The 18595-nt window shown below is 36.6% G+C and overlaps 2 protein-coding genes across 4 annotated transcripts in view; one reads left to right on the top strand and one right to left on the bottom strand.

Annotated features, from left to right (window-relative positions):
* The window catches only part of LOC145271119 (uncharacterized), a 310201-nt gene extending 301035 nt beyond the window's left edge, over positions 1-9166 (top strand). For all 3 annotated transcript variants that reach the window (XM_080126661.1, XM_080126659.1, XM_080126658.1), the window contains one exon: positions 9035-9166. In XM_080126661.1, coding sequence (XP_079982787.1) covers positions 9035-9038 — 4 coding nt within the window. In that variant the 3' untranslated portion in view covers positions 9039-9166. The remainder of the gene's footprint in view (positions 1-9034) is intronic.
* Positions 2112-18595, bottom strand: part of LOC145271120 (transcription elongation factor SPT4-like) — a 70619-nt gene continuing 54135 nt past the window's right edge. The window contains exons 3-4 of the mRNA XM_080126662.1: positions 16854-16909; positions 2112-2416 (exon numbers count right to left, since the gene is read on the bottom strand). Coding sequence (XP_079982788.1) covers positions 2295-2416; positions 16854-16909 — 178 coding nt within the window. The 3' untranslated portion in view covers positions 2112-2294. The remainder of the gene's footprint in view (positions 2417-16853; positions 16910-18595) is intronic.

Genomic DNA, 18595 nt, shown 5'->3' with positions numbered 1-18595 from the left:
AGGGAAACGGTTCATCAAAACTTTGTTTACATTGGACTTGAAGACAACCATATTGTAGTCAGCTGGAAAGCAGGGAAACAGAAGAGAGTTCCACAGGTGTGCAGTTCTAAGAAAGAAGCTTTGTTCATGGAATCTATGTTTAGGTTTAGGCACAGATAAAGAGGGAAATTATTGATAGTGGTTTCAGCTAGACGAGTGTTTCTTGTGAAATTCAGGCCGGTGGGGAGAGGGGGGGGCATAGATTGGAGCTCAGACTAGCACTTGCCATGCAAATAATGATAACGCAGAGATAGACTCGCAACATCTCTTCTGTGGGAAAAAGGTTTTAGAGAAAAGAAAAAGGCACCAATCACCAGATGCCAAAGTTTTGTACCTTGTCGAGGTAGGAGAGCACCTTCTTCCCTCGGATATGGCAACAGTTGGACTTGAAGACAAGCATACTGTAGTCAGCTGGAAAGCAGGCAAACAGAAGAGAGTTTCAAAGGGGGGCAGTTCTAAGAAAGAAACTTTGTTCATGGAATCTACGTTTAGGTTTAGGCACAGATAATATCTAAGGCTTTTGACAGGGTATGGCACGATGGTCTTCTAAGGAAAATTAGATCATATGGAATCACTGGAAGAATTCATAATGTAATTAAATCCTTCTTAAGTAATAGAAAAATCAAAGTTGTCCTCGACGGACATACATCCAAACAATATGACATAAATGCGGGAGTACCTCAGGGGTCTATCCTTGGACCTCTATTATTCTTGATATTCATAAACGACCTCCCTGATAATATTGTTTTGGAGATGGGTATATTTGCCGATGACACCACTCTCTATAACAGATATGAGGGGAAAACAAATGAACACATATCCAAGGAAATGGCAGAAACACTAGAGGACGACCTCCAATCCGTAGTGGAATGGGGACAAAAATGGTTGGTCACATTCAACGCTGCTAAGACTAAGCTTGTTTCCTTCAATAACTACAAAAAACCTTTTCTACCACCAATAGCAATGGCCAAGAACACATTGCCTGAAAGTACTTCTTTTAAACTCCTCGGCCTAACGTTTACAGGGAATATGAACTGGAATAGATACATTGAGAGCATTGCCAAGGCTACTGCAAGGAAGGTTGGCTCCCTCTACCGTGCTAGAAAACTACTTACGCCTGCCAGTATCCTATACCTCTATAAGGCAACCATTCGCCCATGTATGGAGTACTGTTGTCACATCTGGGCTGGTGCATCTGCTGCTTGTCTCTCGCTCCTGGACAGGGTTCAAAAAAGAGTCGCCAACCTGATAGGTCCTGAACTGTCATCTAGGCTTCAACCTCTGTCCCATCGACGAGATGTTGCATCCCTCTGCCTGTTCTACAAATACTTTAATGGTGAATGCTCTGACGAACTGCAAACACTTGTACCTCCCCGACGTAACTACCCCCGACAAACCCGACAAGCTACTAAGTCTCATCCCTTTACAGTGGAGATCCCTAGGTGCAAGAAAGCCTTTTACTCCAATAGTTTCTTCCCCAGAACTGCGGGTCTTTGGAACTCCCTTCCGGGATTCTGCTTTCCCAACTGCAATGATATGCAGAAGTTCAAGTGTAATGTTAACAAACATCTTTCTACTCTTCTCCCTTCATAATGACCCCGCTAATTAATTCCCTAATAGTAGCCCCCTGCTTCAAAGTGGCACTGTGCCTTGTTTGGGGTGAAAAATCAAAAAAATAAAAAAAAATAAAGAGTGGGGGAATTATTGATAGTGGTTTCAGCTAGACGAGTGTTTCTTGTGAAAGTCAGGCCAGTGGGGAGAGGGGGGGCATAGATTGCAGCTCAGACTAGCACTTGCCATGAAAATAATAAAGCAGAGACAGGCTCGTAAGATCGCTTCTGTGGGAAAAAGGTTTTAGAGAAAAGAAAAGGCATCAATCACCAGATGCCAAAGTTTTGTACCTTGTCAAGGTAGGAGAGCAGCTTCTCCCCCCAGATATGGCAACAGTACTCCATCTCCTAGGACGTACTTGTAGAGGATTGCATTCGTAGCGAGATATCTACTGGAGCGTCAGAAACTTTCCAATCATTTCTAATTCAGAAGAAAAACGAAAAAAAAATTCACAAAGACAATTTAAAAAAAAAAAAAGGACAAGTTTTTTTTATTTAAACATATTTTCAGTAAAGTGTTTGTCATCATCATCATCATCGTCATGCAGAAGATATGAACAACCGTTGGTGGATTCTGTGTGTTTTGTTCAAAGTCTGTATATACAAAAGAGATGTGTGGACGTGAAGTGTGTCATCTCCCTGTTCCTAAACTTTCGAACTGGTGTCTCTCGGTCTGTACGTGATGCCCTTCCTCGTCAAGTCTCGTACAAAACTGGGAGGTAAACGACCTGTCACGGAAACAGCATAACACCCTTTCGTGAAACGACCTGAAATGTGAGAGAGAAAGAGATTTATTTTTTAAGCAAACAAAAAACATTTCAAAACAACAAACAAAAGAGAGAACCCCTTTTCTCAAGTATTTTGGAATATTTCTGTTGAACAGATAAAAGTCCTAGAGTAAAATAAATGACACTTTGGAGGTTAGAGGTTCAATCCTCTATGCGGGCGATACTAAGAATACATATGTGTATTACTTAAGATTTCTACTAACGCCCAAAAGTATCCTGTACCTCTATTAGGCCATGTATGGAGTATTGTTGTCATATTTGGGCTGGTGCATCTGCTACTAGTCTCTCGCTCCTAAACAAGGTCCAAAAGTAATTTTATGGTGAATGCTCCAACAAACTGCAAGCACTTGATTATGTAGTAGAGCTGACATCTATTCAATGTAGCTGCCTTCAGCCTCAATCACTGCCTTGATACGGGTACGGAATTGGGAGCATGCCTTTTCCACAAGCGTCAGCCAGGAGCTTGGCGAATATTTGGCGTATGGCAGTGATCAGACTGGCTTTGATGCTGTAGGAAGTCATGTTGGTGATGTTCTCAACGTATGACCAAACAAAGTAGTCCAGCATGTTCAGGTCGTAGGAGGAGGGGGGCAGTGAGAAAAGGGTACAGTTGTAGTACTCCTTCTGAAGCCAAGCCTGGGTCTCTTTGGACTTGTAGGCCGGCGTACCCAGGGTTTGCCAGTGGCCACCCGATTGCACGAGGGGATCCCCACACTCTTCAGCACATCCAGGTACACAATGTTGACTTTGAAGATGTGAGGTGGCATGATGTGGCCCTCACTTGAAACCACACTAAAGTCCATAACCGTAGCTGGAAAAGTTTTCATCACCCTGGGCACGTCCCTGTTATTCGTGGCAATCTAGCCATCATTTTGAGGGTGCTGGCAATGATAAGTGTTTTTCGTGGAAGATTGGCAAGGAGGGACCATAGATTGGAGCTCAGACAAGCACTTGCCATGAAAATAATGATTAAACAGAGACAGGCTCGCAACGTCTCTTCTGTAGGAAAGAAGTTGCAGGGAAGGAAAAGGGCACCCCCCTCTAGGCTACAAAGTCTATTTTGAACTCTGTCATGGCAGGATAAGATCTTTCTACCAGTTCCTGCTCAGATATGACAACAGTACTCCATCCTTGGACATATCTGGCTTTTATACACGTAGAGAATTGCATCAGCAGCAAGATATCTGCTGGAGCGGTAGAAGGATCTCACTATTTTTCCAGCGAATTTGGCAACGGATTTGATGTACGTGTTCCATTTCAGATCATGAGTAATGGTCAACCCTAGAAGCTTGTCAAAACATGGAGCCTCCCCAAGACGAGTCATTCATTTCAATTAATGCCAGATGGGGATCAGAGTGTTGATGTAAAGATAGAAGATGGTTTTAGATGCATGAAAAGTAACCAGCCACCTCTTTCCCCATAGCACATGATCAAGATCAGAGGAGAGAGAACTTGGTCATTTATAGCCTTTGATGTGTTGCCATAGATAGTGGTGTCATCGGCATAGATGTCTATGAATGATCTTAGGATGTTATTTGGAAGATCATTGATGTAGATCAGGAAGAGAGTTGGGCCAAGGATGGACCCCTGCATTAATACTGTGAGATTCTGATTCCTGCCCACCAACCACTACTTTTATGAACCTAATTTTAGACAAAAAATAATTTAGTTTTGTTGTTATTTAATATTTTGATAAATGGAAAATAGGATTTTAATTAAAACTCTTATCACAAAAATATAAATATTATTAGTGCTTGTTTTGTTATTTTTCAAGTTTTATCGAGACATGCAAATACACATACAAGACAACTACTATTGATATATTTCCAAAAGTATCTTATTTTTTTGACAAAAAAAAAAAAAACTTTGTAAATGGCTACCATTTTAACAATGGAAAATAGGATTTTAATAAAAAAATTGTCTGCTTCTGTGTTTCTCTTTTCCCCTTCTCTTTCTCCTTTACTCAGCCCATTCCGCTCTTTGGACATGCACACACGTTTATAAATTATTCTTCCTTTTAATTAATATATCAAACTAGCCAGGGTGCCTGGCATTGCCCGGGTGTTTTGCGTAGGCAGGCAGGCTCGAACCCGTACTGCGAAGGAGGAAAAGAACGTAAAAAAAAACAAAACAAAAAAAAAACGTGACGTCTTAGCCATTACATCCATTGCCAAACTGAAAGTGGCAAAAGTTTTAGTTAAGGCTTGTCAATCGAAAAGAGGGGATGACTTTCGAAAATATCGGCGAAAAAAACGACCCCTCCCTGTAGAAAAGTGGCCAGTTGAAGGTGAAGAAATTAATGATTTTGGCCAATTTTTTTTATATTTGTCGTCCGAAACGATACTAATCTTGTGAAAATCCGTTGCCTCTGGCGAAAGTTTTAGGCAGACATAAAAACATACATACATACATTTAAACAGACAGGTGAGATTTATATTATAGATGAATAGGTTCAACGAATTTATTTTTATTTATTTTTTTTTTTGGAAAATACTTTGTAAATGGCTACCATTTTGATGATAGAAAATACGATTTTAATTAAAACTTTGTTGGGTGCTTGTTTTGTTGTTTTTGAGTTTTAGCTGAACATACATATGTGCAGCCAACTATCCTTTATATTATACATTTTCGAATTATCTTATTTTGAGACGGGTGATTTTACAAATGGCTACTACGCTGACAACAGTGAATACAATTCTAATTCTGTTTTTTTCGGAAAGTCATATTTCAAACAAATCAAGAGAATAAATCACTAGACATAAAATGATCTTCTATTTTTGGTGCTGGAATAGTCGTTTATGGAGAGGGAGACGCCATTTTTGTTGTTCCTTGGCATTAACAGAATTTCTATAAAAGACAAATGCTGCTGCTGCTGACCGAATTAATAAAAACTAGTGATAAATAATCACCAGTAGTGTATGGTCACAAATGAGTGCCAATTTCACATATTTATAAACTCCCTTTGGTTTAGAATCTATTGAGTCAGTTGTTTATTGTTGAGTTAGAAAGGGTGTCAGTTGCTGGATTGAACTTATTTCCCCCCTATTATTTGCATATATTTATGTAGTGAAAATTGTTTGAATAAAATTAATTCATGAGTTAGTTAGTTAGTAGATGGAATTAATAATTTTATAATTTACATAAAAATTAACAATTTTATTATATCATAATTAGGATCATTTAATTCTTTCTAACTCAACAATAAACAACAACATATGCAAATAATAAATAAAATATTTATCAATATTCAAATTTTATTTTTAGCTGCAATATTTTAAGTCTAAAAAATTCTTATTTTTTACTTTACTAGAATATCTTGTCCTTTACTTTTCCAGGTTTGATAAAATCTTAAGAATATTACTTTTCATGCGCGCATTTTTCCATATAATCCATGATTTTTCCAGGCATTGCTATTGTATTAATATATAAATTTATAATATTTATTAATGATTGTCAAAAAACATTAGCTCTCAAACACACATTTATGCAATATTTATCATTCAATCACAGTAGTTCCGAGCCAGGCTCTCTACCGAGACTGCGGTTTATGAATTCGTGATCTGTATAGAGCGTAAACTAACAAAAAAGAAGATGGCACTTGGTAAAATTCAGTTATAAAATTCACTCTTCTAGAGGTTGAAGGTTAAATCCTGTGTGTATGTGGACGACACCCAAAATACAATTGCAAATTACTTAGGACTCCTGAGGCTACCTGTTCACTAAAAAATGACGTCAAGCATAGTAAGAAAAACAAGCAAAACCTATACGTCGCGAGTGAAATGTTCGGGCTAGTTGTTTTGTTGCTGCTTGCTAGTTTGGCCTATATTAAAAAAAAAAAATTTTTTCAAGAAAAATCTTTAAAATTCTATATGATCAGGGCTTTACATTGCGAGTGAAACAGTCGCATTTGCGAGTGATTTTTTTTCAAAGTGGCGACTAGAAATAATGAAACGCTCATCTTTTTTTCTTTACATCGGCATCACCACTTATCGAGGCCAAGAGGCCAAACGAGGATAAGGGTTAAAGAGTGTTCAGTAGAATCTTTTAGCGATTGTATTTCTTTCACTGACAATCTTCCAGAAGCTTATTACTGTGTGAAAAATATCTTTTCCATTTTTTGCTCGTTTTATTTAAAAAAAAAAAAGGAAAAAAAAAAGTCAAATTATTTAAACAATAAAAAGGTTTAACAAAAGAATACTCTTTTTTTTTAACGAAAGCTGTTTAAAAAATTATCTAAAGAAATTTGAATGTTTATACCTTCAAGTATCAACATAAAATTTGTTGTATATTTAGAATTACACTTATTTAAAAAAAAAAAATTTAGAAACACTTATTTAAAAAAAATTAGAATTACACTTATTTTAAAAAAAAAAAAATTGGAATTACACTTATTTAAAAAAAAAAATTGGAATTACACTTATTTAAAAAAAAAATTGGAATTACACTTATTTAAAAAAAAAAATGGAATTACACTTATTTAAAAAAAAACACAAAAGTCTTTATGATGTACATACTCATCAAAGAACGAAGATGTCATATTCTAAAAATCATATGAGTTTGGCTAATAACTTTTCTATTTGGTTAGTAAACGAAAATATTTAGTTGTCAAAGGTCAACTAAAGATAAATTTGTCAGTAGAGCCCTGTTCATTTATTTATTTGGCATGTTGATGGGGTCGACAAACGAGAGAAAGAATGAAATGAGGACGCCTACAATAACATTACAATATATAATGTACATTACAATATATAATGTACAATACAATATATAATGTACATTACAATATATAATGCACAATACGATATATAATGTACAATACGATATATAATGTACATTACGATATATAATGTACATTACGATATATAATGTACATTACGATATATAATGTACATTACGATATATAATGTACATTACGATATATAATGTACATTACGATATATAATGTACAATACAATATATAATGTACATTACAATATATAATGTACAATACAATATATAATGTACATTACAATATATAATGAAATGAGAACAGATGCACGTGGACAAATTTGAAGGGTCAAAATGAGAACGCCTTTCACATTTAGGTTCAATCACTTTTTGATAATTATGAATCACTCATTACATTTAGCAAAAATATCATTAATTACAATTTTTAGTCCTGTGCAAGCGACTCTATAAGTCACTCTGTCGGTTGGTCGGTCTGTCTGTAACACTTTTGTGCTTGGCCTTTTTGGTTAAGATCAAAGGCCTGTTGTTAATAGATGCTGTTCTTAGCTTTTTAAGCTTTTCTTGGCCTTTTGGCCAAGATGCGGTACTGGGTCCTACAGAGCCCATCCCACTAAGTTAGACAAATACAAAGTAAAGAGGCTCTTGATTGGTGGTACAAATGAGATCCTGTCCCCCAATTGTTTGTTTTTTTGGCACTAGAGAACCTTCCGAGGCTACCCTACCATTACCCCTCCCATCTTTTTGTTTTTATCACCCCCTGGTCAACCCTACTCGAAGGTCGCCACCTAATATATCCCCCTTTTTTGTTTTTAACAATCTATTTATTTTACTCCCTACACCCGATATGAATTCTCCCCCATTAGGGATCTCCCCGCTTGTTTTCGGTGCCCCGGAAAACAGTAAGTGATCTAACTTTCTAGATTAGCTCAGGGAGGGACCTTACTAACAATGCACAAATTTTATTTTTTGTATATTTTTTCTAGATTTCTCACTCCCCAACACGAACTGTTTTTCTTCCAAAATTCAAGAACTTTTTATTTTCCAATGAATTGAACTTTTTTCACACACATTTTATTTAAAAAAAAAAAAAAAAAAAAAAAAAAAAAATGCACACACACACACACACACACAGAAATTGTACATATATTCTTTTTTGCAAAAACGCTGGGGTTTTCATTAGTTAGTTTAGCGTTCACAGAGTGAATGAGGTATTGTGGTAAATGTTGCCAGTCAAGAGTAAAGTCGCCAAAGACTCCATTTTCATTTTAGTAACAAAGACCCTGCAACACTCCCCCACCCAGATCTTAAAGGGCCTTGTGCCTAAATTTGTTTTGTAAATTTGAATTTTGCTTTTAATTTATTTTAATTTTACATTGAATTATTTTGATTGTAATTTTCGTTTTCACGAAATAAATTAAATATAAAGATCAAAGTGTAGTATCTGTTCTTACTACATGCTGTACTTATGTTTGTAACTTTGTGATATAAAGTGGGGGATCACTTTTCTGTATTAATTTAATGTGATATGATCACCCACTTTACAACCAGTCAGTCTCAAAGTCATTCTCCAGATCATTCAAGTTGTTTTTGAAGGATTCCAGTTATTTTTTAAGCATTCAAGTCATTCTTAAGGTCATTCAATTCATCCTTAAGTTCATTAGTCATTCTAAGTCATTTACTTTTTATTTATTTAAGTCATTTCAGCCCATTTTTCGGTCATTTTAGTTTATCTTTAAGAATTTCATGTCAAGTCTACATTCACACATTCATTCATTACATGAGAGCACACAACTAATGGCTATCGGCCTTGTTTTTTTAAATGTTAATTAATTTTATGTAATTTTTGTTTTTATTTATTTATTTTTGCAGATAATGTGGTGTGTCTGGTTCAAGGAGAGGAAAACCAAAATAGTCTACTTTTTATAAAAACCCCAAAAGATAAAAAGAATTTTCTGTTAATTGTTTGTTATAATTAATAAAGCAATGTTTTTTTTTTTTTATGAAGTGCTTTGTCAGGTTTTCTTATTTTATTGTAGGGTGGAACGACAAAATTATTGCCCGTAGAAAAGACAACATGATTCCATTTCCTTTTGATGAAAACCAGTTTTCTTTTCTTTTGTTGCAGACCATCTACTAGTTGGTCATTTGTGTACAAATCCCAAGAGCGATAGGAGCCTTCTATCATGTCTGAAAGTGACACAATGCTCAACGAGCGAGATCAGAGATGCACCACTGTACAACTCATGTTCTCTTCTGATCCAAGTTATGACAACAGGACCATTGCCAGCACCCTCAAAATGCTACACAGGATTGTCACGAATAACAAGGACGTATCCAGGGTGGTGAAAACAATTATGATCTTCGATATGGTTTCAAGTGAGGGCCACATCATGCCACCTCACATCTTTGAACTCAGCTTGAAAGTCAACAATAAAATTGTACCTGGATGTGTTGGAGAGTATGGTGATCCCCTGGTAAAATCAGGTGGCCGCTGGCAGACCCTGGGTATGGCAGCAGGACTTGGCGTCAACCCACAAATCCAAAGAGACCCAGGCTTGGATTCAGAGGGAGTGTTATGACTTTGTACCCTTCTCTCTAACTAGCCCAGCTAGACTACTTCGTTTGGTCATACGTCGAGAACATCACCAACATAACCTCCCACAACAGCAAAACCAGTCTGATCCCTACCATCCACCGAGTATTCGCTGAGCTCCCACTAGTGTTTGTGGAAAAGGCATGCTGATTGAGGCTGAAGGCGGCTACATTTATTAGATGTCATCTCTACTACATAATCAAGTAACCTGAATTGATTTGTTTTTTTTTTTTCAATAAAATTTTTTAAATAAAGCTGTAGTGTTGTTTTCTTAAGGGCGACAAATTTATCGTTCCATCTTGCATAATAATAATTGGTGTAATTGCAAGAGTGGATGGAGTAATTTCATGGAAAATATGTTATTACTAACTAGCAGAGAATTACCACTCTTAACAACTAAGAAAACAGTCTATCAGGCATGTGCACACGGTGTGATTGTGCATGAAAGTAAAACCTAGCCAGTTATGGTTCGGGACACGGATGAAGGAAATGATATGAGAGCGACACGATAATGTGTAATATGAGATTTAAGGCAGGCTTAGATCAGATGACCTCAGAGGAAGATTAAATATGAACTGTATAGTATATAGTAGGAATGGGACGATTCCAGTATTCTTACCGATTCCGATACAATCTCTATATATTTAACTATAAAATTTTTATTTTTCACGATTACCGTAAAAAAAAAAAACACATTAAATGTGCAGATATTTTCTTAAACGTAAAGATAAACTTTTGAGGGATGATCTATCGATTTTGGTTTCACTAATAGGTTAAAAATCAATAAATATTCATCATTTTAGTATTATTATCAGCGGTAGAATATTTTTATTTAAAGAAAATAAAGTAAAAAAAGCCAATTAAAAGAATCGTTGTTGGCATCGGAAAATAGGCACAAATTTTTCTGATTCCAATACCGATTCTGATATCAATTTTTTTTTCTTTTTTTGCTCAACACACCTCCAAACACTCGGGCAACGCCGGACTGAAATGCTAGTGTATAATAATACAAAACGTGCGACGGTTTAAGTAACTTTATTGAAGAAATGCTATTGTTCTTAAGCAAATATTTGTGTTTCCTTTCTATAGGCTCTCTCCGCGTGCAGGTGTTAATAAATTGATAGTTTATGAATTATAAAATTAGCAAAGTAATCAATTATTCATCAGTTCACCACTTATCACGGCCCAATGGCCACTCGGGGATAAGAGTTATTGTGTGTACGGTAATCAATGGGATAGTGTAGCAATAGTATTGGAGAATTGATAAGGTCTCATTACTTAGGGGGGGGCGGATCATCAGGAATTTGTTTGTGTCGGACTTGAAGACATCCAGGTTGAAGTTGGGAGGGAGCAGGCAAGCAGAACAGAGTTCCACAGGCGTGCAGTTCTAAGAAAGAAGCTTTGTTCATGAAATCTACGTTTTGATCAAGGCACAGATAAGGAATGGGGAAAATGATTGACGGTGGTTTCAGCTAGTCGGGTGTTTTTTGTGAAAGATTGGCGAGGGGGGACCAGAGAATGGAGCTCAGACGAGCACTTGTCATGGAAATATTCATCATTTTAGTATTATTATCAGCGGTAGAATATTTTTATTTAAAGAAAATAAAGTAAAAAAAGCCAATTAAAAGAATCGTTGTTGGCATCGGAAAATAGGCACAAATTTTTCCGATTCCAATACCGATTCTGATATCCCCAAAATTTTTGATTCCCGATTCCGATAAATCAATCCAACACTAGTATATAGTATGCAAAACAGGAGATTATATTGGTTTAGTCCATGTAAGAATTAGCAATACACATGAAAAAATTTAAATGGCTTAAAATATTTCAATAAGAGCTGGACAAGTTAAGAATCTTTTTAAATCCAATTAAAATTACGGAAGGTATGACTATTTTTGTCCGAAACGTCGTGAAACAATGACGAAAAAGATGAGGATAATAGTCCGCAAGGAATAAAAATTAACATATGCGTTTTGTCACATTTTCTTTTACTCTCCTTTTTCAGTAAAAATGTTATATCTTTGTTAAAACACAAGATTAAGCAATGAAATTTGCTGTATAAGTGTATTTTTGTGCTAGGAGTCAGAATATGCTACTGAAAATCTCCAGAAATGAATGCTTTCCAAATAATCTGCAGTAAATGTGCATAAATAAAAAAAGTGGTAGTAGGCAGGCAGGCTCGAACCTGCGACGCGAAGGCGGTAAAGAAAGCGAAAGAAAATCTGACGTCTTACCGCTACTCCATAACGCAACCGGAAGTTCAGAACATTAAAATCAGAAAAAGTCAATCCAACCGAAACAATGACTTGCAAAAATATGGCTTGCAAAAAATCAACCCCCTTCTTGGAGAAAACTGGCCAGTTGAGGGTGAAGGAATTAACGTTTTTGGCCAATTTTTTTTATATTTGTCGTCGGAAGGGTTGAGCTTCAAAACGATACCGGTCTCGTGAAAATCCATCGCCTCTGTCGAAAGTTTTTGCGAGACATAAAAACATACATACATACATACAAACATACATACATTTAAACAGACAGGTGAGATTTATATTATAGATATCAAAAAACACTTTAAATCCAAATGTAGATTCCATGAGCAAAGCTTCTTTCTTAGAACTGCACGCCAGTGGAACTCTCTGCCGCTTGCCTATTTCCCACCTGACTACAACTTGGACGTCTTCAAGTCCAACATAAACAAACTCCTGACAAACAGACCCCTTAAGTAAGACACTTTATCAAACCTCCAATACTAATGATTACTACAATACTATCTCATTGATTACTGTACACACAATAATCCTTATCCCTGAGTGGCCTTCGGGCCTTGATAAGTGGTGACCTAAAAAAAAAAAAAATTATTGATAGTGGTTTTGGCTAGATGAGTGACAAATCGTTCACAAAGTTTGAATGAATTTGATTATTTTCAATCACATTTCATGTATTTTTTCTACCGAAAGCTTGTCAAAACATGGTATATAGATACCTCCTATAAGAGTAGCTGTGCATGTAACTGTGAAGCAAGGGTTGCATAATCACTAACCACACCTCTCCTGAATCTGCACTGCTTGAGTCCAGTGGCAAGGAGAAGTCCACGACGACTGGAGACAATGCTGAGATAAGCAGAGAGCACATACAACACCTGGAATTCCCAAATGGTCACCCATATTTAGTACTGATTAAGCTCTACATTGCTTAACTTTGGTGATCTAACACGGACTGGTGTCACCGTGAATATAAAAAAAAAACAAAAAAAAAAAAAAAAAACGAAGCAAGTGTACCCATCAGACACGCAAAAATCTATAACTATTGTTATATAGGGGGACTCATTAAAAGAGTCTTAGAGATAAAGTAAGAGTCTTATTACAGTGAGGGATGTTGTAAGACTCAGAGAGAGAGAGAGAAGTTGTATATGTTGTTGTACGAGAGACTTAGTTGTACCTATTTACTATGCCTCCCCACGGGACAGAGTTAGATACCAGGGTCGTTTTTTAACGTGGGGAAAAGGTACAAAAATAAAAATTGTCTCAGTCGTGAAGGATCTCTCCTCCACCGAAAGAGAACAAGAAACGGAAGTGCAGCATCCGAAGAACAGATACTACACTTTGATCTTGTACGAGAGACTTAGTTGTAGAAGAGAGATTGTTCATGTTAGGAGAGATTCTTATATATTAAATGTTCATTCTTTGCTTGTGTAGATTGGAAGAAGAAGAAAGCTCTTGGAGTGAAGGGATAGTGTTCAGACAGTTCGGACCTGATGATGTTGAGACGTGTATGTAAAGACATATAACACAAATATATAATACAATTCCACTTTACCTTTTTGTAAGAATCATAAGACACAAGACGAGCTTTACAAAACACACTTGATGGTTTATTCTTCACACGGCCGTGATTCCATCATCAAGAATTCAAAGTTTCACATTTTTTTCTTGAAGTGACGTCTCGCTCCTAGACGTCTGACCCCCTCAGAATTTCTCCACTGACTGTTTTCTAACTAAAGTTTTTCTCTATTCCTAGAACTTTCTATTTTCCGTGACGTCATACACATGTTAAAACATGTGCCTTCTTTCACATGTTTTGGACATACGTGTCCAAAACTTTTCCTATTTCTCAGTAACCTATTTATCCAATATGTTAAAAACATTATCTTATAAGCTGCATTCTTTCAATTTAAAATTTCATAACAAACTTGATAGTTAACATTCTTTCCTTGAAATATTTATCTATATTCTAAACAAATGTTTGTTTTACATTTTTAAATTCTCACGCGTAATCTATTTCTAAACTAGATTACGAGGTTCGAATTCCGCCTATGCTATTTCATTTTCATTTTAAACTAAATTCTCTATTTTTATACTTACATGAAAAGGGGACAGCCCTTATCATGTAACACTATGACATTTACGAAGAAAGAAACCGCTTGCCCTTGTGCATAATTATCACCTGAAGTTGTGTACTAAAAGCCAATCAAAAAGCCGCGTTGTGTCATTTGTAAAGGTCAACCAGTTTGTGCCCTCCCCCCCAGAGTTAATTATTTACATTTGCAATTCAAGAGAACAATGGCTATTGCGCCGAGGGCTGTGGAGCCAGTAGCCGAAGCAATTAACCAATTCTGACCTTTCCACCACAGCAGGTGCTTCATCGGAGCTCAGCTTTCTATCTTCAATGCGAAAGGATTTTCCTTTCTTCTGCACCGAAAACCAAACAGAACTTCAATCAACAAATCTCCCACCTCCATCCAAAACAATTTCCATATCCATAGAAAACGTTAGCACATGAGTGATTCCCTGCAGACTACAACATAACAAAAATGCCAGTGGAATTCATCCTAGATGTTTTTGTTTTTTTTAATTGTGCTTTCACCCCAAACAAGGCACAGTGCCATTTTGAAGTGGGGACATAATTGCAGGGGCACTATGTAGGGAGTTTAGCAGCAAGATGACTTTACATTACTCTTGAACTTCTGCATGTCAGTACAGTCGGGGGAAACTCCAAAGTCTAGCAGTTCTGAGGAAGAAACTAGGGGTGGGACTCCGAAGGGGGAAGTTTCATGGGAATATCAAGTTCACAAGTAGTCCTCAGTCACATGTATACAGCATGGTTGTCTTAAAGTCTAATGACAACAAATATCTGTCAAGTCATTCGTCTTAAGTAATCAGATTTTGTCTACTCAATTCATTTCCCATCATCTCAGAATATTGTCCATAGTCCAACTGAGCTTCTGGCCTAGACCTTTACTCCTGATCTGAAATGGAACACGTACATTAAATCCGTTGCCAAGGCCGCTGGAAAAATGGTGGGATCCTTCTATCGATCTAGTAGATGCAATTCTCTATCTATATAAGAGCCAGGTACGTCCAAGGATGGAGTACTGTTGCCACACCTGGGCAGGAGCTGCTAGAAAGGACTTATCCCGCCTTGATAGAGTTCAAAATAGACTCCGCAGCCTCATAGGAGATGTCCTTTTCTCTTCCCTGCATCCTCTTTCTCACTCTTTAACCCTTATCCTCGAGTGGCCTCCTGACCTTGATAAGTGGTGACGCCTTTGTAAAAAAAAAACAAAAAAACTGAGAATCTCATCAACTCTTATCCTTGAGTGGCTCTTATCTTTGACAAGCTTGCAGCCCAGCATTGCCCGGTCGTACAATACGTTTAAACACGATATTTTAATGTATGCAGATTGCGTATGTATGTATTATAGAGTCAATCCTCTATTGATTTTCCCTTGGTGGACTAATTTACAAAAAAAAGGAAAAATAAATAAAATAAATAATAATGATAATGTCGTTCATCAAATTTCCTCTGTTTACAATATTACATCAGTAGATATTTGTGCTTTGACAATAAATGCTCTGGAAAAGTAACTTCTGATTAATGTTTAGTTTTAAAATATGCAAACGAAGAAATGATTTGCAGTGATTTTAAATGGTACCTCTTCTTTTATCATAAACTAAACTCATTAATAAGAAAGAAATAAAATTGTGATTATTTAGTATAAGGAGGGGGCGGACAGAAAAATTTTGTTTTGAATTTACAAATTTTTATTTATTCAATCCATCATTTTTGATCATCTCACAATATTGTGTGAATTTTATCCTTGAGTGACTTTTGGCCTTGGAGAAAAAGAAAAGAGAGTGAGGGGAAGAGAGAGAAGAGGAGAGAGAAGAGAGAGGAGGAGAAGGGGAGAGAGAGAGGAGAAGGGGAGAGAGAGAGAGGAGAGAAGGGGAGAGAGAAGGGGAGAGAGAAGGAGGAGAAGGGGAGAGAGAAGGAGGAGAAGGGGAGAGAGAAGGAGGAGAAGGGGAGAGAGAGAGGAGAAGGGGAGAGGAGAAGGGGAGAGAGAGGGAGAGGAGAAGGGGAGAGAGAGGGAGAGGAGAAGGGGAGAGAGAGGGAGAGGAGAAGGGGAGAGAGAAGGAGGAGAAGAGGAGAGAGAGGGAGGAGAGAGAGGGAGGAGAAGGGGAGAGAGAGGAGAAGGGGAGAGAGAGAGGAGAAGGGGAGAGAGGAGAGAGAAGGAGGGGAGAGAGAAGGGGAGAGAGAAGGGGAGAGAGAAGGAGGAGAAGGGGAGAGAGAAGGAGAGAGAGAAGGAGGAGAAGGGGAGAGAGAAGGAGAGAGAGAAGGAGGAGAAGGGGAGAGAGAAGGAGAGAGAGAAGGAGGAGAAGGGGAGAGAGAAGGGGAGAGAGAAGGAGGAGAAGGGGAGAGAGAAGGAGGAGAAGGGGAGAGAGAGAGGGGAAGGGGAGAGAGAAGGAGGAGAAGGGGAGAGAGAAGGAGGAGAAGGGGAGAGAGAAGGAGGAGAAGGGGAGAGAGAAGGAGGAGAAGGGGAGAGAGAGAGAAGGAGGAGAAGGGGAGAGAGAGAGAGAGGAGAAGGGGAGAGAGAGGAGAAGGGGAGAGAGAGGAGAAGGGGAGAGAGAGAGAGGAGAAGGGGAGAGAGAGAGGAGAAGGGGAGAGAGAGGAGAAGGGGAGAGAGAGGAGAAGGGGGAGAGAGGGAGGAGAATGGGAGAGAGAAGGAGGAGAAGGTGGAGAGATTAATGGAGGGAGGAGGGCACACAAAGCGAACATTTTTGTTAAAAGGTTATAGAAAAGTTTTTAAAAAATGTCGCTTACTGATGCGCTGCCATTTCGCCACCCAACTGTCTTCCGGTCCCATCATCGCAATCAGTCTGAAACAACAACAACAACAAAAACGCATTTAAAAAATAGATCAAAAAAATTAAATAAAATAGAAAAGTACAGCCGGAATGCCAAACCTTTTTGTACTTTTTTTTTTTCAAAATTACCTCAAGCAGAAGAGTCGAATAAACGATAAATGAATGATTCGAAGATTCAAATATAATGAGCCCCTCTACATACGAGATTAATTTGTTCCCATATGAAACTCGTATCTCGAACAAGTTTTCTCATTAGAAATTAACTGAAAACCAATTAATCCATTTCTGACTCCCAAAATCATCCAAATTAACCCTAATTACGAAACACATCTTCCAGATTTCTAAAAACACATTCAAATAGTAAGCTATATCTACAAATTCGTATTCCTGTCTGTTTGTTTGTTCACAATAGGAGCTTAGTTGAAAAAAAAAACAAAAAAAAAAACGGAACCTATTAGATTAGATACTCCTCTTTGGAATATTTTCAAGTTTAATTTTGCTCCCCTTTATATTTCAAGTTTAATTTTGCTCCCCTTTATATTTCAAGTTTAATTTTGCTCCCCTTTATATTTTCAAGTTTAATTTTGCTCCCCTTTATATTTTCAAGTTTAATTTTGCTCCCCTTTATATTTTCAAGTTTAATTTTGCTCCCCTTTATATTTTCAAGTTTAATTTTGCTCCCCTTTATATTCCAAGTTTAATTTTGCTCCCCTTTATATTTTTCAAGTTTAATTTTGCTCCCCTTTATATTTTTCAAGTTTAATTTTGCTCCCCTTTATATTTCAAGTTTAATTTTGCTTCCCTTTATATTTTCAAGTTTAATTTTGCTCCCCTTTATATTTTCAAGTTTAATTTTGCTCCCCTTTATATTTCAAGTTTAATTTTGCTCCCCTTTATATTTTCAAGTTTAATTTTGCTCCCCTTTATATTTCGAGTTTAATTTTGCTCCCCTTTATATTTTAAGTTTAATTTTGCTCCCCTTTATATTTCAAGTTTGCTCCCCTTTATATTTTAAGTTTAATTTTGCTCCCCTTTATATTTTAAGTTTGCTCCCCTTTATATTTTAATTTTGCTCCCGTTTATATTTTAAGTTTAATTTTGCTCCCCTTTATATTTTAAGTTTAATTTTGCTCCCCTTTATATTTAAAGTTTGCTCCCCTTTATATTTCAAGTTTGCTCCCCTTTGTATTTCAAGTTTAATTTTGCTCCCCTTTATATTTCAAGTTTAATTTTGCTCCCCTTTATATTTTAAGTTTAATTTTGCTCCCCTTTATATTTCAAGTTTAATTTTGCTCCCCTTTATATTTCAAGTTTAATTTTGATTCCCTTTATATTTTCAAGTTTAATTTTGCTCCCCTTTATATTTTCAAGTTTAATTTTGCTCCCCTTTATATTTTCAAGTTTAATTTTGCTCCCCTTTATATTTCAAGTTTAATTTTGCTCCCCTGTATATTTCAAGTTTAATTTTGCTCCCCTTTATATTTCAAGTTTAATTTTGCTCCCCTTTATATTTCAAGTTTAATTTTGCTCCCCTTTATATTTTCAAGTTTAATTTTTCTCCCCTTTATATTTTCAAGTTTAATTTTGCTCCCCTTTATATTTCAAGTTTAATTTTGCTCCCCTTTATATTTCAAGTTTAATTTTGCTCCCCTTTATATTTCAAGTTTAATTTTGATTCCCTTTATATTTTCAAGTTTA

This window comes from Euprymna scolopes, chromosome 46 (genome assembly GCF_053919585.1).
Source record: "Euprymna scolopes isolate OS-2025 chromosome 46, ASM5391958v1, whole genome shotgun sequence".
NCBI classification, from domain to species: Eukaryota; Metazoa; Mollusca; class Cephalopoda; order Sepiida; family Sepiolidae; genus Euprymna; species Euprymna scolopes.
This window is presented reverse-complemented; position numbering and strand designations above follow the sequence as displayed.